This window comes from Capsicum annuum, chromosome 10 (genome assembly GCF_002878395.1).
Source record: "Capsicum annuum cultivar UCD-10X-F1 chromosome 10, UCD10Xv1.1, whole genome shotgun sequence".
NCBI lineage: Eukaryota > Viridiplantae > Streptophyta > Magnoliopsida > Solanales > Solanaceae > Capsicum > Capsicum annuum.
This window is the reverse complement of record NC_061120.1, coordinates 220,570,438-220,591,542: the sequence shown is the minus strand read 5'-3', so window position 1 is coordinate 220,591,542 and position 21,105 is coordinate 220,570,438. Positions and strand designations below refer to the sequence as shown.

At 38.2% G+C, this 21,105-nt stretch overlaps 1 protein-coding gene and 1 long non-coding RNA gene across 2 annotated transcripts; both read left to right on the top strand.

Annotated features, from left to right (window-relative positions):
* Window positions 1–8,444: 8,444 nt before the first annotated feature.
* On the top strand, window positions 8,445–9,869 carry LOC124887685. The gene is made up of 2 exons (XR_007045539.1): window positions 8,445–9,060; window positions 9,154–9,869. It is a non-coding gene; the product is annotated as an uncharacterized LOC124887685 (long non-coding RNA).
* Window positions 9,870–17,656: 7,787 nt separating this feature from the next.
* Window positions 17,657–20,774, top strand: LOC107843995 (bZIP transcription factor 17). The gene is made up of 2 exons (XM_016688453.2): window positions 17,657–19,702; window positions 20,105–20,774. The coding sequence occupies exons 1-2, from the start codon at window positions 17,842–17,844 to the stop codon at window positions 20,542–20,544; spliced, it is 2,301 nt and encodes a 766-aa protein (XP_016543939.2). The 5' UTR covers window positions 17,657–17,841; the 3' UTR covers window positions 20,545–20,774.
* Window positions 20,775–21,105: the final 331 nt, after the last annotated feature.

The window sequence follows — 21,105 nt, the reverse complement described above, 5'->3', positions numbered from 1 at the left end:
CCCCCGGCCCGTTCCTCCTCCTTCAATTCTTTAACAGCCCCCCAGCCTCATTTTCTCCCCTTTCTTTAATTTCTTTTTCACCATTAATATCATTTTTCACCATTAATATCATTTTTTCACCATTAACACCAATAACTTGATTCGAATTTAACAAGAAATTGATAAATAACTTGTTCATGTAGATTAAGCCATGACTCCTCTATCAACATTTAGAAATCAACAATTGCAAGTAGAACAAAACCTAAACCCATCCACAATAATTCTAGATCTACCAAACGATTTAGCAGCAATAATACTAATATTCGTTCCTTTGTTCCGATCTGCCATGAAAATGCTTCCTGCTTTAATTTTTTTCACCATTAACATCATTATTTCAAACCTTCTCAAATGCTCCAATAAGCACACGATGAGAAAGTGATAAATTGTCATAAGTTATTTATCATCACAAATTGAAAGTAGTCATCTGGAAAAAAAAATAAAAGTAAAAAAAAATTAATGAAGGGAGGGGTTAATGGAGCTTAGTAATGGTATTCTTAAAAAAGAAAAAAATTAGCCTAATTGAAGAGGATGAAGAAACGGGGTGGGGGTGGAGGTGGAGGATATGAAGAAGATGAAGAAATGGAGTGGGGGTACGAAGAAGATGAAGATATGGGGGTGTTGGGGGCGGGCGCGGGGGTGGGGTAAGGGGGTGATTATGAAGAAGATGATGATGGAAGTAAATTTTTTTTTTTTTTTATATATATATATATATATATATATATATATATATATATATATATATATGTGTGTGTGTGTGTGTGTGTGTGTGTGTGTGAAGAAAACTTGTAAAAATTAAAAGGTGGGACCCACCATTTTTCATATTTTTTAAGCAAATTACGTGCTGAATTTTTAAAAAATTGTCAGGTCAACAATTAGGGTAGAAAAAATCACTTGAAAGTTGTTAAGGGGATAAATAATTGCCCGATTAGTTTAGGGCCTAAAGTAAGTTTTGGTTACAAGTTTAGGAGTGTTTCGATGTATTATCTCTTTTATTTATGTCTCACATATTTCTTGCCTAATTAATTGGAAAAACTGCATCTTTTTGGAAGTGTAAGATGCCTCTGAAAGACTGCAATTGGGAATATTATTTCCTTTTAAATATTGTGTCCAGGCACGTAGTTGAAATAGGAGCAATACTAACAACAACAACATATTAATTCGTACTTTAATAAGTGGAGTCTAAAAAAAGTGGTAACCTTATGAAGGTAAAGAGATTGTTTAAAACATATCATCAACTAAAAAAACGTGTTTAATAACATGGTTGATTAGTTATTTACTTATATTAGTTCATAATTAATTATAACAACCATTTGGTAATTTCTGCCATATCAAAAGAAGATGAAAAACTGCACTAAAAACGACCAGGTTGCTATGCTGAAATTGGTACACACTTTTCTTAAGAAACAGTGCTAATGTATCTTGATTTGAGTTTGAGTAACGGCATATCCACTTCTAAAAAGGATAAATAGTTCTTACAATAAATTCAATTCTTGATTTTCATTTTAGAATTATGTAATCAACGAACACTTCTTTTATAAAAGATTTTTAATAAATTAATTTCCCACATTTTTTAACATAGAGGTAAGAGGATGAAATGGTGTTGTTGTACTCTCCCACATCGCTGAAGAAAATCATTTTCCATTCTTTAAAAAATAAAAGTAAAAGAGCATGACGAATGCTGTGCCTAAACGGTGAAGTGAGGTGAGCTTTGGCGTTTGTTTATAGTAGGTTGGGAAAAAAATGGGAGGGTTTAGGGTCCGAGCACGGTTTGCAATGAAAATCAATCGATGATTACCCATACCCAATGTGGAGCTGCTCTGGTCCCGGCAGGGTTGGTGGGGGTTAAACGAGCTGTTTTCGAGCCAATATGGTGGGGACCCTGGGGCTCGGGCATGATTTGGTGGGAAAATCGATCGGCGACTCTCGATGGGCTGTGGAGTGGCTTTTGTTGGTTCGATAAAAGTCGGTCTGGAGTCCGAGCACTCGGGCTCAATTGAGGCTAAAAATCGATCAAAGGGCCTCTCATCAGATTATGGAGCAGTTTTAAGGGAGGGTATAGGGTCTGAGCACGGTTTGCATCGAAAACAATCGATGAATCCCCAGCGAGTTGTGGAGCTGCTTTGGTCCCGACGAGGTTGGTGGGGTCATTTGGATGGTCGCACGGCTTAAACGAGCTTGTTTTTGAGCCAATACGGCGGGGTTAGTCCACGATTCTCGGAGTGGACCTGGGGGCTCAGGCATGATTTGGGTGGAAAATCGATTGGTGGCTCTCGACGGTCCGATAAAAGTTGGTGGGGGCATCGGTGGCCCTCGACGGGATGTGGAGCGGTTCTTGGTGGTCCGATAAAAGACGGTGGGGGCCATTTAGTGGTCAAAGAGGCGAAACGGCACAAATGGGTCATTTTCGGGTCAATTAGGTGTTAGCCCACGGTTCTTGAGGTGGGCCTGGGGTTCGGGCACGATTTGAGCTAAAAATTGATCGGCGGCTTTGGGTGGTCCGACAGGGTCAATAGGTTCATTTGGGTGGTCAAACGGGCAAAATCGCGTGAGTTGATCATATTCGGGCCAATTCGATGGGTGTTAGCCCACAATTTTAAGGGTGACCCGAGGATCAAACATGGTAGCCCACAATTTTAAGGGTGGTCTGGGGCTCAAGCATGGTTTGGATTAATATCGATTACGACTCCCCGACGAGCTGTGGAGTTGCTCTGGGTGGTCCGATGGGGTTGGTAAGTCATTTGGGTGGTCAAACGGTTGAAAAGGCGTAAACGGGTCATTTTCAGGCTAATTCAGAGGGTGGGTTCTTAAGGTGGATTTGGCCCAGACACGATTTGGGCCAAAAATCGACCGACAACCTGTGGAATGACTCTGGGTGGTTCGGCGAGGTCGGTGAGGCCATTTGAGTGGTCAAATAGGCAAAATGGCGCGAACAGGCCATTGCCGGGCCAATTCTGTGGGTGTTAGCCTACGATTCTTGGAATGGGTCTGAGGCTCGCACGGTTTGGCTAATAATCGATCAGCACCTCTTGACGGGCTACGAAGCGGCTTTGGATGGTTCGGCGGGCCTATGGGTCCATTTGGATAGTCAAACGAGCTTAACGATGCAAATGAGTCATTTTCAGGCCAATTCGATGGGTGTTAGCCCACGGTTCTCGAGGTGGGCTTGGGGATCGAAGCACAGTATGGATTGAAAATCGATCGGCGGACCCCGACATGTCATGGAGCAGCTCTGGGTAGTCCGGCAGGGTCAGTGAAGCTATTTGGGTGGTCAAACGGGCGAAACGACATGAACGAACCATTTTCGAGCTAATTTGGTAGGTGTTAGCCGACGTTTCTCGGGGTGATCTCGGGACTCGAGCAATAATTCGAATCAAAATCGACAGATGATCCCTCGGCGAGCTGTGGAGTGGCTCTGGGTGGTCAGACGAGGTCGGTTGGGCTATTTTGGTGGCCAAACAGGCAAAACAACGTCGATGGGTCATTTTAAGCTAATTTGATGGGTGTTAACCCACGATTATCAGGGTAGGCCCGGGGCCCAGGCATAGTTTAGGTCAAAAATTAATCGGCGGTCTCTCGACGAACTGTGGAGTGGCTCTTAGTGGTTCGTGGGGTCGATGGGGCCATTTGAGTGGTCAAACGAACGAAACGACGCGAACGGGTCATTTTTGAACCAGCTCGGTGGGTGTCATCCCACGGTTCTTGGGGTGGGCTTGGGCATAATTTGTGTTGAATATCGACTGACGGCCCTCTGGCGGCCCTCTGGCGGGATCGGTGGGGCCATTTGTGTTATCAAATAAGTGGAACGGCACGAACAGGCCTTTTTCGGGCTAATTTGGTGGATGTTAGTCCACGACCCTCCAAAGGGTTGTGGAGCAGCTATGGGCGGTCCGACGGGGTTGGTGAGGCCATTTAAATGTTCAAACGGGCGTAACGGCACGAACATATCATTTTTTAGCCAATTCGGTGGGTGTTAGCCTGTGCTTCTCGAGGTTGGCCTAGGCCCCGGGCAAGATTTAGGCCGAAAATTAACCAGTGGCCCCTCGATGGGCTGTGGAACGGCTCTGGGTGGTTCGGCGGGGCCAGTGGGGTATTTGGATGGTCAAACGAGCGAATCAATGCGAACGGGCTATTTTCGGGGCAATTTGGTGGGTGTTAGTCCACGGTTCTCGAGGTGGGCTAGGGGTCCGGGCATAGTTTGAGTCGAAAATCGACCAACGGCCTCTCAGTGGGCTATGGAGTAGCTCTAGGTAGTCTGACTCGATCGATGAGACCTTTAGGTAGTCAAACGGGAGAAACGACGTGAACGAACCATTTTCGGGCCAAATCGGTAGGTGTTAGTTATCCCACGGCTCTCGAGGTGGGCCTAGGGCTTAGGCACGATTTAAGCCAAAAATTGACCGATGGCCCCCCAGTGGACTGTGGAGCTGCTTTGGGTGGTTCGACAAGGCTAGTGAGGCCATTTGGGTGGTCAAACAGGCGAAACGTTGCGAACGAGCCATTTTTGGGTCAATTTGATGGGTGTTAGCCCACAGTTCTTGGGGTGGGCCTTGGGCTCGGGCACGATTTGGGTTAAAATCGACTGGCGAGCTTCCGGCGGGCTGTGGAGCGACTCTGGGTATGAGTGGGAAATGTTATTGGACGTGGCATCAGTGAAAATCGATTACTTCTAGGTGAAATTCATATCTCCTAGTTGTGCGTAGATGTTTCGGGAGAGGAGGTATGAAATATCAACTAAATTAATACTTTAATTTAAGAATTATAAATCAACTAATTTTGATTTTAAGATGATTTGAAAAATCTAGAAATAAATATAAAAGATTTAGAATAAGAAAAATTTAAGAAGTGACAAAAAATTTAAGAGTTTTAAGTACGTAAAAAGTATGTAATTAATCAAGATTACACGTGCCTGTTGTTAATGATGGATTAAATTATTCACAGATAAAATAAATTAAAAAGGGTCAATCAATATGATGTTGACACGTGTCCCGCCGTTAATGAGAAGGGTGGGAATATTTGTATATTTTCCAATATATATATATATTTATTTATGTAATCCAAGTATTTTTTATTCAGAGTAATTACTGCCTCCATATCCATTCAAGAAATTACCAAGCCTTCATCAATTCAAGAAATTACCGAATAGTTCGCATTCACAATTAAAGAAATGGTAGATAGGCTCTCAGATTTGCCTATTTGCCGTTCTTTTCTTTTTAGACGTGAAATCAAGCGTACAAATTTCTGTTCTTTCAAAGAAGTACAGATATTTTTTTCAAGAACTGAACGTATTTTTCAATGGGCTGCATTCAAGTGCGACAGATTGGTAAGAAAATTCGTTTTGATCAAGAAATAAAGAAATTGCTTTATGGCATATGGATATCGACGTTTGTTCTGGTTTGTACTATGACTTAATGATGGACGTGGAGCGTTGGATGGGGAAACTTACGGAGAAAGTGAAGTTGTTGAAAGTGGCTTTGGTTGATGGAGGGTGTTTAGAGAAGTTGTATCCTATCACCGTGCCTCCTGCGGTTAGACAATCCAGATATCTGCTTGATCAATTTGGATTTGTCTACATCAACCCCAAATCGGTTAATAACACTTTCGCACAATTGGTACTTGCCAACTCTGGAGGAATTGAGTCTATCCGGTGAATTCAACACCACCAATCTTGCACTCAATGTGGATCCAAATCGTTTAGGAGGATCGGAGGAGCTGAAAGTGAATTCATGCAAGCTTAATTTCGAAATTGCAACAAATTCTTAATAGCAGGTAGGCTTATGGAGAGTTATCTTTGAGTGTTACGTTATCTATCCCGGTCTTCTTATCATTCTTTAGATACGTTAATTGAGCTTCTTTTTAGAAAAAAGAAAACACATTTTTCATGTTTGGCTAATCCTTGTTCTGGTAGCTAGGAAAATAACCTATTGAGTAACACTAAATATTGTGTCTTCTTCTGTGGCGTCTTTTGAGGTCTGCTTTGTTAGCTTCCGCGTGACACCTAATTATTTTGAGTCCAACAACTGATGATATTATCAGAAGCAGATATGACGAGATGAGTTTGATGATCGATGTCGGGCTCGATGTGATACCCTTACGAGCTTAGAGATGCATGCACGAGAAGAAGCTAGTGGATGGCTTCGATTTTCATAAATACTTAGTGATGTGGGTAACACACAATTAATTAATCTCGAAATACTGTATATAAAAAGTGATAATCAAAGGGTTTGGAAGGTAAATTTATCATTTCATGGCTTAATTATCCCAAGGTAAATTGTTATTCTAATACCTTACACCAATGTCTAAAAATCCTACACGTAAACCCCAATTTCTCTAATTTCAAATTACGAAAAATAAATAAATATTAACCCATTTATGATTGACTTTTTTCATATTTTTGTCTAACTTTATCACACGTGCACTACCATGCAGTTAATAGTTTGATTGAATTGTTTAGTACTTTCACTGACACTAGTCAGCAATACTAATTGTTCACCACACGGACACATTACTTTACTGATCAGCCTATTTCAATTCTAGAATTGCCTTTGTTTGAAGTTGGTATCTATCTATCAATCGGTATTTGATTTGTTTGATGGAAGAATTATTTTGAGAAGAATAATGATTTTTATTTTATTTTCTGGAAGAAGATAACGTAGGTATACTATACAGGTTGTTGTGCAACTTTGGCACGCAGGCAGGGTGGGTTATACTGAAATAAAGGTGAACAATCACATGCTAAATCGACAAGTTTAGCCTAGAATAATTAAGTTATGATGATATATGATGTATGAGAGAGAATACAATGGAAGAAGTTAATTTTCTCTTGGAAATAATTAAGAAGGAACCTACTATAAGAAAAAAGAAGTTGTACTACTTAATATCGATTGCACATAGCATTCGGTCCTATTGCAGAGGTTATGATCATTACCACAGAACCATTTGTGTGGGATACCATCCCTTGGATTGTAAGTCTAGAATCTCACCATTCTCAAACTCATCCCCGCTAACTAATAATACCACCATTCTTTCATACCATATTCCTTCATCGGAAATCCCCTGTTGACTGAAGAGCAGCAAATCCATCCATTACAACAACCCCAGTTGTTAAAGGGGGATTGGAGCTATTTGTTCATCCAAACAACATATATAAGGTAGAGGGCAAATTGAGATTTCAAAAAACCATAGAGATTTGCACCACGCTGACGCTGCTAAATTGTTGTTCCATGACTAACTTTAATTCTCTTGTCACCATTCAATACCTAGTGCATGTGGCTACTGGCTACCTTATTACTATTATTTATAGATACGAGAAAAAGACTCCCTAGTCAATTAGGAAAAGGAAAAGAAATCCTATATCAGGACAAGGAAATCCAACTTTAATTTGGCTAAATTGGTTACTTTTTCTTAAGAAAATTAATTAATACAAACTCGATGATGAAATATTATACTACTACTAATTTTTGCATTTACTGTTTATGAGAAAACAAAAAATAAAAAATAAAAAAAAATGTACAAATCTCCCACTACAATCAAACGACCACTCGTGGTACCAATCGTTAATTATTTCATGTGTGATGTGATTGGAAAGTAGTAATACTGACACAGTCAGACTACTTCTCTATAATTTGACGATCATATTCAGAAAAGAAAAATCAAAAATTACTTTAATGAGATTTTTCTATAAGGTAAGTAATACTGTAGTATTGTTCGAAAGAAGTTCAAAAATTACTTTAGTCATATATTTCTATAAGTTGAGTGACAATTTAAAGAATTAAATCTAAATAAAATACAATTGAAAGTAAGTCAAATTCATAATATAATAATAACAATAATAATAATGATATTAACATTCTCTAACAAGTCTAAAATATATCCTCAAGTAGTACAAGATTTCCATTCATCCTTTTCTTTGTTCTATATATGGACATCACATACACCTCGTTAGAAATTCAACTGTCTGGTTGAAGTTTGCTCCACCATATCACACTTAAGGATCTTTAGGCATTTGGCTTACATAATTAGTTTTAGATATATTTAGCTACATATATGTAAAGGAAACCATAAAACTTCAAGTTCGGGGTCGATCAAAACCTATAGACAATCAAATGCATATCATCTATAAAAAGTGTTTCTACATTTAGGGCCCGTTTGGCCATGAAAATTTTTCCCTTTTTTCCGGAAAATTTTTTCGGAGTTGGAAATTGTGGTGTTTGGCCATAAAAATTTGGAGAATAATTTCAGAAAATTTTTCTAAAAAGGGAAAACAGGTTTTAGGTGTTTTCCAAATTTTCCAACTCCAATTCCAACTTTTATTATTATTACATATAGTATACCCAATCTTTTAAATTTTTACATAAAACACTCCTTTTAACTACCAACAAACAAATAAATGGTAAGTACCATTTTTTCTTAACCTAGACTATCTCACTTTTCAATTAATTCTTCAACAACCATAATATTTTTGGAAATATGTTGCAAGGCTTGTAATAATACAGTAGTTCACATGGTTAGTAAGATTAAAAAATAAGCTTAGGTAATTCTGTATGAATTTACTTTATTGGCTTGTGTCTATCTTGCCACTTTGCTACCTGTGTAACTGCTTTGGTATTGCTATTGTGTTGTCATATTATTCTTGCAATTATGTTTAGATAATTGTTCTTTTGAGCCGACGATCTATCGGAAACAACCTCTCAACCTCAAAGGTGGGTTAAGGTATGCATATATCCTACCCTCCCTAGACCCCATTTGTCTGGTTACACAGGATATGTTGTTCGTCTGTTATGTGAAGAACATGTCGTTATCAATGAATCATCCAACATGAATAGATTCAAGACAAGGATAGAATACTTCAACTGACCACTAGCTCAACTTTTATGATACTAATGCAACTTTGCCTCTTTTGCAGGGATAAAAACCTGCATTTAAGAAAATTTTCCTGTGAATGAATTGCCTTATGAAGTTAACCTGGACAATCATGGCTGTTTTGGGGGTCCCAAAGCTGGTAGACTCAGAGCTGCATCTAGCGTAAGTATTTATCTTTCTGTTCGCGATAAAAGTTGCATTTACAATACGACGTAGATGAAGCTCTTAAGGGTTCCCCCTTGTTTTTTTTTGTAGGAACCTAAGTTTTTTGATGGTTTGAAGTTCCATCTGAGTGGAGATTATCTCCCAGCTTACAAAACTGACCTGTTAGATCTCGTTGAAAAGGCTGGAGGTTCAATATTTCACACCAACGAACAGTTGATTTCCCTGGCCGATGCTATGCAGGCAACTAGCTCAGCTTGTTTAGTTGTTTATAACAGCGATCCTCCACGTGGTTGTGCATTCGGGGAAGCAAGCAACATTTTGCTGTAACGACAAGAAAAGGCCGAGAAACTAGCCAAGCCAATCGTTTGTCAGGCCATTCAGCATACATGGATTCTGGAGTCTTAGGCTAAATGTAAAATGGCGCCTTTCAGCTGATAATAAAACAGATACCCTGATAACTCTACTCATTTGATAGATGAGAGCAAAGGGTCTTGTTTGTCTATACCTATTTACACATAACACTTTCTGCATCATAGCAATATAGAGAATCTTGTACTTCCTAAAGTTTTCCACAACCAAAAGTAACAGTTGAAGTGAGACAACGACATAGATATATTTACCCAAATCCAGCACTTAGTTATCATTTTTCTTGTATATGTGCATCACAGACTATGATTTAGTTGAAAAGCAGAAGATTATATGAGAAAATTGGTAGCTCCCAAGCTTGTTGTAAGGTATATGCCATATGGTCCCAAGGCAAAAATATATGTACCGATTAAAGCAATGAGACACTTTAGCTTGTTTTATGACTTTTTTGACAATCATTTTTACATTCCTTCTCTCTAACTAACGTATCTTTCAACGCCTTCTTTAACTTGACCATGCTGTCGCCGTCGAAGCAGACGCCGGCGACAGGTAAGTACGTTGCTCTATCTCTCTCCCTTGGTCTCTCCCTTCCCCTGCGTTCTCTTTGACGTGACTGGTCAGTCTCTGTGAAGTAGACGCCGGCGGCGAAACAACACGGGCGACAGGTAGGCACACTTCTCTCTCCCTCTCTTTCTTGGTCTCTCTCTCTTTCCCCCTCTCTCCCTTTCCCCCTCCCTTCCTCTCTCCCCTCTCCACTGTCAGCAGATTTGCGAAGGCAGCAACTTTCTGGTTACTGGTCCGCGATCGGATTCGGCGAACTAGTTCAACGGTTCGACTGGTTCAACGGACATCGATGGTAAAGGCGGCGGAGCCAGAAAATCCAGGTGGGGGTCTCTACCGGATATTGCAACTATTGTCCAGATTTGAGCCGGCGACCCAATTTGCTGGGTTCCAGCACAACAAGCAAGAGCAGATTACATGATATACGTATTTCGATGACTTCTAACCCTTGAACTTTATTTTATCGCGCGATTTTTTGATATTTTCGTTGCCTGTAATTTGCGTGGGATTTTCCATCTGTTATTTGGATTTCTAGTAGTTGTTGCTCTTAAAATTTGGATATAGTGTGTGCTTTGAGGATGTCTTTATTGTCTTGCTGTTTTTGAACCTCTTATGTTGTTTCATATTATTTATCGTACTATCTCCTGTATCTTGACTTGCGTGTCTGCTGTAGTATATTCGTGACTTGCACCGCTCCTTATTATTTATTTGGTTGTCCTTGGTGCCAGGCCATTAGTGTGCTCTATTTTTCTTACTGTTAGTTTTGTCCTTACCTTGATTTTGTTTTTTCTCCCTATTTGAGTTTAGTTTTGTTTCTTGATTATTTCTTCTAATTTGTGTGAGCCTTGTATTTCCTGCTGCTGCTTTGTTACTACCATTGTTTATATTTTCTTATATTTTCTTGTAGTAGTGGCTATGGGCGTTGATGGTTGGATAGGTTCATATCCGAGGGGGGTGGGGCGGGGGGCTGTTATGGGGGCGGGGGAAGAGAAAAGGACGGGGGTGGGAGGGAGGCCAAGGTTTGGCCTCAGGGGCGGTAGAGGAAGATGTGTTGATAGAGTTGGTAGGATGAGGGTTGGGTCTTGGAATATAGGGACTCTTCAGGGTAAGTCCATAGAGCTTGTGAAGATTCTTAAAAAGAGGAGGATTAATATTGCGTGTGTTCAAGAGACCAAGTGGGTAGGGTCTAAGGTTAGGGATGTGGATGGTTACAAGCTTTGGTACTCTGGGAGCGAGAGGCGTAGGAATGGAGTTGGCATCTTAGTAGATGAAGAGCTTAGAGGTCAGATAGTAGAGGTAAAGAGGATCAGCGATAGGTTGATGACTATTAAGTTGGTCATTGAGGGATTTACCCTGAACATGTGTAGTGCTTATGCACCGCAAGTGGGCTTGGATGGGGAGGAGAAGATGCGGTTTTGGAAGGCTTTGGATGAGGTGGTGAGAGGCGTGCCTAGCTCGGAGAAGATTGTTGTAGCAGGAGATTTCAATAGGCACATCGGGGCGTTACCGGAAGACTTTGGTGATGTGCATGGTGGTTTTGGTTTTGGGGAAAGAAATAAAGAGGAGGCTACTTTATTGGATTTTGTGAGGTCCTTTGGGTTGGTGGTGGTGAACTCGGGCTTCCCGAAGAAGGACGATCACCTGATCACCTTCCGAAGCGCGATGGCCAAGACCCAGATTGACTTTTTATTGCTTAGGAAAGGGGATAGAGTGTTGTGTAAGGACTGTAAGGTCATCCCGAGTGAGAATCTTTCGATCCAGCATAGGCTCTTGGTTATGGATTTGGGTATAAAGAAGGATAGGAAGAGAAGAGGTAAGGAGTGTAGACCTAGAATTAAGTGGGGCGACTTGACGCCAGTAAATGTGTGGGAGATAGGGGAAAAGTTGGCGAGAATGGGGGTGTGGGAGTGTAGGGGGGACGCGGATAGTATGTTTGATAGGGTGGCTAACTGTATCAGGGAGAATGCTAGTGAGGTGTTGGGTGTTTCTAGGGGCCAGGCCGGGCATCATTGGGGAGATTGGTGGTGGAATAAAGAGGTTAAGAAGAAAGTGGATACCAAGAAAGGGGCGTATGCTAAGTTGGTTGAGAGTAAGGACGAAGAAAAGAAGCGGGTAAACAGGAAGAGTACAAGTTAGCTAGGAAGGAGGCTAAGTTAGCAGTTACGGCGACTAAGACGGCAGCATTTGAGACCTTGTATGCGGGGTTACAGGAGAAAGGAGGGGAAAAAAGTTGTTTAGACTCGCTAAGGCTAGGGAGAGGAAGGGTCATGACCTCGATCAGGTGAAGTGCATTAAAGGGGAGGATGGTACAGTGTTAGTGGAGGACGACCACATTAAGAATAGATGGCAGTCGTATTTTCATAGGCTCTTGAATGACGAAGGGGATAGAGCTATTGTGTTAGGGGAGCTGGAGCACTCAGAGGAGTGTCGGGATTTTAGTTACTGTAGATGTTTTAAGGTAGAGGAGGTTAGAGAGGCTGTTCGCAGGATGCGAAGGGGTAGGGCGACGGGGCCTGATGAGATACCTGTGGATTTTTGGAAATTTTCTGGTGAGGCTGGTTTAAGGTGGTTGACTGGGTTGTTTAACGGAATTTTCAAGAAGGCGAAAATGCCCGAGGCTTGGAGGTGGAGTACTATGATCCCTCTTTATAAAAACAAGGGTGACATTCAGAGTTGCAATAACTATAGGGGTATTAAGTTATTGAGTCACTCTATGAAGATTTAGGAGAGAGTGGTTGAGGTAAGGCCGAGACGGATAGTGTCTATTTCGGAGAATCAGTTTAGATTTATGCCTGGCCGCTCGACGACGGAGGAAATTCACCTGGTATGGAGGCTAGTGGAACAGTATAGGGAAAGAAAAAAGGACCTGCATATAGTGTTTATCGACTTGGAAAAGGCATACGATAAAGTCCTCAGAGAGGTGCTTTGGAGATGCTTGGAGGTGAGTGGAGTCTCGGTGGCATATATCAGAGCAATTAAGGACATGTATGATCGAGCTAAAACTCAGGTAAGAACGGCGGGAGGAGACTTAGAGCATTTCACTGTCTTGACAGGATTGCATCAGAGATCTACTCTTAGTCCCTTTTTGTTTGCTTTGGTGATGGATGTGTTGACGCGGCGTATTCAAGGAGATGTGCCTTGGTGTATGCTTTTTGCAGATGATGTAGTTTTGATTGATGAGACGCAGGGGGGTATGAATGATAAATTAGAGGTGCGGAGACAAACTCTTGAGTCTAAAGGGTTCAGGTTGAGTAAGAGCAAAACAGAGTATTTGGAATACAAGTTTAATGGCGTGAGGCTGGAGAATGAGGTGGTAGTGAAGTTGGAATCACAGGTGGTATGTAAGAGGGATAGTTTCAAGTATCTCGGGCCCGTAATTCAGGGTAACGGTGAGATTGACAAGGATGTCTCGTACCGTATTGGGGCGGGATGGATGAAGTGAAAGCTCGCTTCGGGGGTGTTGTGTGATAAAAAGGTGCCGCCCAAGCTTAAAGGTAAATTCTACAGGGCGTAAGTCCGTCGGCCATGTTGTATGGAGCGAAGTGTTGGCCAATTAAGAACTTCCACATTCAAAAAATAAAGGTGGCAAAAATGCGGATGTTGCGTTAGATGTATGGGCTGACTAGGGGGGATAGAGTTCGGAATGAGACTATCAGGAAGGTTGGTGTGACTCCAGTGGAGAATAAGATGCGGAAAGTCCGATTGAGATGGTTCGGACACGTGATGAGGAGGGGTATGGATGCCTCGGTTTGTAGGTATGAGAGGCTAGCTTTGGATGGTTTTAGGCGGGGTAGGGGTAGGCCAAAGAAGTACTTGGGAGAGGTGATTAGGCGGGACATGGAGCAGTTACAGCTCACTGAGGATATGACCCTAGATAGGAAGATCTGGAGGACATGAATTAGGGCAAAAAGCTAGGGTTAGTTCGGGTCGCTAGTGTAGGGAATTACTTGGTGGGGGCATTATTATTGTTATGATACCTTGTTTCATGCTTTATTACGAATCTGTTTACTTTTCTTAGTTTACTATTACTTGTGGGTATTGTATTTATGTTATGCTATCTTGTTCCATGCTTTACTATGAATTTGTTTAGTATTCCGTGTCTCGAGCCGGGGGTCTATCGGAAACAGCCTTTCTACTTCTTTAGAGGTAAAGGTATGAACTGCGTACATCTTACCCTCCCCAGACCTCACTATGTGGGAATACACTGGGTTTATTGTTGTTGTTGTTCTCGAGTGTTATTTTCTTCGTTAATGCAAACTTGGTTTGAGAAATGGAAGAGTCTCTATATATAAGAAGCACTTGTATGTTAGTAGGTAAATTTAAATTGTGTGATTTTGATAGTTTGAGCATAAAATCATATTTAAAAAAGTTTTTTCAAAAGTTAAAAAAAAAATTCAAAAAAGACATGGCCAAACACATGAGTGTATATTAAATAGAAATGATGTAGAAAATCATAAATTTTAAATCTTGAATCCGTCGCTGGACGATTATCATGACTCATGAGTGGTGACTAGAATGGACAAATCCAATCTAGTACTAGTTGTATATAATTCTTAACAAATTTGGGCTAAAATTTAAAAGATATTACAAAGTTTAGAGCAAAACGTGGAAAACGAGTACCATATAATAGTAGTACTATACTTCTCTCCAATCAAATTAATTAATTTACACCACATAAAAATATATATCACATCACACATGCAATAAACGATTGTACCACATGAGTGGTCCTTTGGTTGGTGAAGTGAGGAGATTTATTCTCTCCATAATAACATCTTATTTGTTATTATTAATACATTATTGTTATTTTTTGTTTATCTCTAGTACATAAAATAAATGCATAAAATTTATCATTGAGTTTTTACTAAATTAAAAAGAAAAGTAATCAAATTTACCCAAAGTTGGATTTGCTTCCATACTGATTTTTGTGTTGGTAATGTGAAAGTTACGTTAGAAAATACAAGGGAATAATACATAAACATGATCTTAAACTTGACATCAAATTATAACTCTCACCTTAAATTTTGATAGTGCACAAATAGGACCTTTAACTATTCAAAACCTGAACAAATATGACCTCCGATTTTGCAACCCTATGCGTGAGTTTCACTTGCACCTACGTGGAAAGGTAATCCAATCACACGGTGCCACGTCATTAAAAGGGATGACATGGAATGATGACGCGGTTTCAATTAAAACAACATCGTTTTACTTATTATTATTATTATATAAAATTTTCAGCTTAATAGCGTTTAATTAATAACGTTAATTTAGTAATGTTTTAATAAAGTTAATTTAATAATGTTAGTTTAATAGTAATTTAATAACGTTAATTTAATAACGTTTTAATAACATTAATTTAATAACATTAATTTAATAACGTTAATTTAATAATATTTTAATAACATAATTTAATATCGTTTTATTAATAATGTTAATTTAATAATTTTTAATTTAATAGTGTTAATTTAATAAAATTTTATTAATAACCTTTTAATAACGTTAATTTAATAAATTTTTAATAACGTTAATTTAATAATATTTATTTAATAATGTTAGTTAAATAATGTTTTAATAACGTTAATTTAATACTATTTTATTAATAATATTTTAATAACGTTTTAATAACGTTAACTTAATAATGTTTTAATTTAATAATATTTATTAATAACGTTAATTTAATAACATTTTATTAAAACAATAATTTTTTTAATTTATTATTAGTATAATTTCATCTTTGAACTAAAAATAATGAAAAAATAATCGTGAAAAGTCATTTAAATATATAAAAAAGAATTAGTTAGGGCATAATAGTCATTTTACTCTTTTTTTACTGTTGGAATGCTCAAAATTTTAGCCCGACGCACCCAATTTTGCGTGTTTAACATGCTTTTTGCCACGTAGTATCGGAGGTCATATTTATGCAGCTTTGAATAGTTAAAAGTCATATTTGTGCACTGTCAAAGTTTAAGGTCAAAGTTATAATTTGGTGTCAAGTTTAGAGTTATATTTATGTATTATGGCAAACATAAGTCACTATATTATATGTGAAATTTATCCATTTAATAAATGTATAAGATGATTTTCTCATAGACTTTTAATCCATCAATGCACATTTTATAATTTATTTTATAACATTTTATAATGCATTTTGAAATACTAAATTTATTATTAGAGAATGAAATAGTAGAATTGTCATTCTACTCTATTTTATCCTTAAATCATCAATTCTTTATTTAAGTTAAATATTGTATGATTCCAAAAAAGATTCTTCGTTGTTAATTTTGATATTGATGAATAAGACACATAGAATATATTACTAAAAACGTTAATGAGTAAAATAATAAAAATATCTTCTTATTATAATTTCTTAAGAAATGGATAAAGAAAAAATGAACAAATATGGGAAGAGGGGGTAATATTTTGCAAAGAGAATTAGATCAGCTCGTAAGAACATTATTATACTTATCATAATTTTCTTTTGGAGAGTGAATGGGCAATTTACTCATTTGTATCCATTTTAAATATTTTTCATTATCAACATATTAAATTTGTTATATTCAAAGAATGATATATGATAAAATACCATATTTTTTCTTATTTTATTACTCCACCCGTCCTATTTTACCCGTCTCAAATTTCCTAATCTGGTGTCCCATTTTACTTGTCCTTTTTTACTTATCAAGATAAGACAATTTTTTTTTTCATATTTAACCTTTGCATTAATTACTTTTTCTTTTAATTAAAATGTAAACATTATTTAATAAGGATACTATGGTAAACTAACCATGTTATTTATTATTTTTCTTAATAGCTGTGCTATCCCAATTTGGGATGAGTAAAATGAGACGGAGGGAGTATTTGTGTACCAAATTAATAATAGATCAATAAAGATAGACAAATATAGTATAAATTTTGACTAATATTTTAAAATACATTTTTCATCATCTTAATCAAAATGAGAAGAAAATGTAATTTATAATACTTTTATATTAATTTTAAATATCTAAATTTTAATCTTAAAATATTAAATTAATTTTAAGTCAATTTAATTTTAAAAATTAATCAAATAAACTCTATGACTACTATTTTGAAACTGATTGAATATGCTTTAGATGAAGTAATTAGAGGTTATAAGGAAATTATCATCATCAAAAACTATGGTCCAAAAATCTATGGATTTGTTTTTCCTGTTTTGGTAGTTAGAAAAAGAAAACTTTTCTGTTTTGGGAAACATCATCAAAGCCAATCCAAAATAGGTACTCTCTTATTTCATATTAATTGACTAACTTACTAAAAAATACTTATTTAATTAATTTATTAAATTAAAAAGAATTAATAAATTTTTTACATATTACATTGTACTAATTAAATTCTTTTTAAAAGTATTCTCACTTATCTTTATAAAGTTTTTTAAGTAGCATATAAAATGAAATGTGCGTAACTAATAGTATGAAATAGGGAGTATAATTATTTCTTCTATTCCATTGTACTTGATCTTGTACTAAAAATAAGTATTTTAAATTTATGAAGTCAATTGAAATTTGTTATAGTTTTCAATTTCTATCATTAATATTGAATAACAATATGGAGTAATAATAGTTGAACTTGAAATTTTAAAATGTTAGTATTATTAAAATTAGTTAGTAAAATATATGACTAATTAAACTTTTCTTGAAACAATTGTGTCAAGGTCAAGTAAACGAAAATGAAAGGGAGGATTTTTGTAATCTTTTATTTTCCCCACTATAAAACAAAGTCAATATGTAAGCGTGTAATCCATTCTTCTCTCTAAAAAAATAAATTAATACTAAAATCTCACTTTCATCAAATTGGGGGAAAATTCTAGATATGGGCGATTCAGTTGTGGCCGATCCACCACCTTTGACGTCGGGGGAAATGGCGGCGAATCCTGCCGGAGAATTTGACGGTCTTCCAGTTCCACCTTTTGATGGTAATTTTTTCGCTCAACAAATGACGTCAGCAGATCACAATGATTTTCCGATTGAATTCCAGCTTGATGATATCGATTTCGATCTGTCGTTCGATGATTTTTTTCAGAATCCTTGTGATGGTAATTTGCCTGATGTTCTCGGGTCGGATCCGGGTCTGATTGACCCGAATAGCTTCGGTAAAATCGGGGATTTTGATTCCTCCTTCGATGATTGTCTTAAGGAACCTCCGGGTTCGAATTTGGGGCACATGGACCCTTATTGCTTTGGCCAAATTGGGGATTTTGACAATATTGATGAATCTTCTGGAAATGTTAAGCTGACGTCAACAGATACGTCATCGCCGGAGCTTTATCAGAGTTCGAGCAGCTCTGGGGTTTTGAATGAACAGGGTTCTACCGATGTTTTCGGGTACTTGAACGTGTCATCACCGGTGTCGAATGGATCGAACAACAAAGATTTGAGCGACGTGAAGGTTAAGGCTTTGAATTGTCATTCACCGGAGTCGCAGGGTTCAGGGCATTGTGGTTCAAATCTCTCAGAAGGGCTGAATTATCAATCTGATTCGAATAAATCGGTACATTCTTCTCCGAATTTAGGTAATAATTCTATGAAAGGTGTTGTTGTTGAACAGAAATTTAAAGTTGAGCGTGTTAATGCTGGTATAAGTAAATGTAGCTCGATATTGAAGAGGAAAAAGTGTAGTGAAGATTCGAATAACATAAACAAAATCCAAAAGTCTAATACTTTTTCTTTGAGTGATAATGTTAATAGTGAAGAGGATGAAAAGAGGTTAGCTAGATTGATTAGGAATAGGGAAAGTGCTCATTTGTCGAGGCAAAGGAAGAAGCATTATGTTGAGGAATTAGAGGATAAAATTAGGATGATGCATTCGACAATTCAAGATTTGAATGCTAAGGTGTCGTATGTAATGGCGGAAAATGTAACTCTAAGGACACAGCTTGGGGGTGCTGGTGTACCTCCTCCAGTGCCGCCACCACCGGGGATGTATCCCCATCCTCCTGTGATGTATCCGTGGATGGGATATACGCCACCTTATATGATGAAGCCACAGGGATCACAAGTGCCCTTGGTTCCCATTCCGAAGTTGAAATCTCAGGCCGCAGCGCCTGCGCCAAAAAGTAGCAAGAAAGTGGAGAAAAAGAAGAGTGAGGTGAAAACTAAGAAGGTTGCTAGTATTAGCTTCCTTGGTGTGTTGTTCTTCATGGTGCTCTTTGGTGGGTTGGTTCCTTTATTGAATGTGAGATATGGAGGTGTGAGGGAACCATTTACAAGTGGAGATTCTTTTGGGAGTGGATTTTCCGATAAACATCATGGAAGAATCTTAACTGTTGACAGGCCTGTGAATGGGACTGGTTATTCTGGGAAATCCGGTGGAAAAGATCATAGCTCACATTGTGGCCGGGGTGAAAGCCCTGTAGATGAATTTGTTCGCATGGGCAATGGTAGTGATCCTCTAGCAGCCTCTTTGTTTGTCCCGAGGAATGATAAACTTGTTAAGATTGACGGGAACTTGATTATTCAGTCTGTATTAGCAAGTGAGAAAGCCATGGCATCTCATGGAAGTGCTGATAAGAACAATAGAGGGACCGGCCTCGCGGTTCCTGGAGATTTAGCCCCTGCTATTCCCGGAACCCATCCTCGCCTTTATCGAAGTCCTGCACAAAGGGCTCTTGGAACTGGGGAGGAGGAGAATGGAAAGTCAACTATGCAGCAGTGGTTCCTTGAAGGTGTTGCTGGTAAGTGCTGTTCAATCTAGACTTGCTTTATTAATTCTTATGTTTGTGATATGACTGAGTCGTTTAAGGATTTCATATCATTTAAACCCATGTTTTGCTTTTTTAGTTAAATCTTTTATTCTTGATAGAAATGTGTTCCTCTGGCTATTGCACCTTAAACAAATTTACAAGGAGGCAAATCGGGTTATGAGTTGCTTCTCTTTCACATGTTTGCTTTGAGAATTTAGGCATTTTTGAGTTGCTAGGAATGACTTTTTACTTGTACAGTCCTATAATTCTATATCTGACCTTTCCGTATCCTCTTCATGGTACATGTTCAGATGTTCTAAACAAATAAAATGTATTGTTTGGAAAGCCTTCTGCTTTGCAGTCTTTTAATTCGTTGTGTGTTGATTTGGGCAGGACCTTTGTTGAGTTCAGGCATGTGTACAGAAGTGTTCCAGTTCGATGTGTCATCTTCTGCTCCAGGAGCCATAGTTCATGCTACCAATGCTAGAAATGTGTCTATGGAAGAAAGTCAGAACGCCACACGCATCCACAGAAATAGAAGGATCCTCAATGGTCCTTCCGTTTCCCTTTCTAGTCCCTCTCACAACATTTCTGAAGAACAGAATGGAACAGGTGGTAAGCAAGAGAACTTCACCGGGAACAAGTCACTTTCTTCCATGGTAGTATCTGTTCTGGTTGATCCAAGAGAGGCAGGTGATGCCAATGGTGATGGTATCATGGGTCCGAAGTCCCTCTCTCGGATATTCGTTGTTGTGCTGATCGACAGTGTCAAGTATGTCACGTATTCTTGCATGCTTCCCTTTAAAGGATCTACTCCTTTAGTGACTACCTGAAGATATAGAGCGTTCATGTAGCAGAAGCGTCATTGATAACCAATTTTGTAGATAGCATAAGATCTACTGATAGTCTTCACTGTTTACATAGCTTCAATATATGTAATAGTATTTTACTTAAACAGCTATCATTAACTTATGTGTTCTTCTATGTGTGTAATATGTTTCTGCAATAATACATTATGCTCCTTAGTTATCGAAAAAAGAAAGTGAACGTTCATTAAGCTCTATTATGCTTGTTACGGGTCACGAGTTTAAGCCGTGGTAACTGCCCCTGCAAAAATGCAAGGTAATGCTGCACACAATAAACCTTGTGGTCTGGCCCTTCCTCGGACCTCACAGATAACGGGAGCTTTAGTGCACAAGGTTGCTCTTTTTCTTTATATGCACTCAAAGATGAACAATAATGTGTTCAGCAATTCTTCACATCAGCAAATACAAAAAACATTTGTTGAAATGGTCAACTTTCTATCACCAAAACAATAGACTTTCTTGTAAGTAGTCAAGATCTACCAATTTTTTCTTTATTCCTTGTCAATACTTTATTGGTATTGCATCTGG

What these genes read in the sequence shown, in the direction of transcription:
- LOC107843995 (XM_016688453.2), top strand. Translation starts at nt 17,842, where the DNA reads ATGGGCGATTCAGTTGTGGCCGATCCACCACCTTTGACGTCGGGGGAA. An exon ending in GTTCCTTGAAGGTGTTGCTG is followed by an intron (nt 19,703 to 20,104) that starts GTAAGTGCTGTT and finishes TGATTTGGGCAG; the next exon opens with GACCTTTGTTGAGTTCAGGC.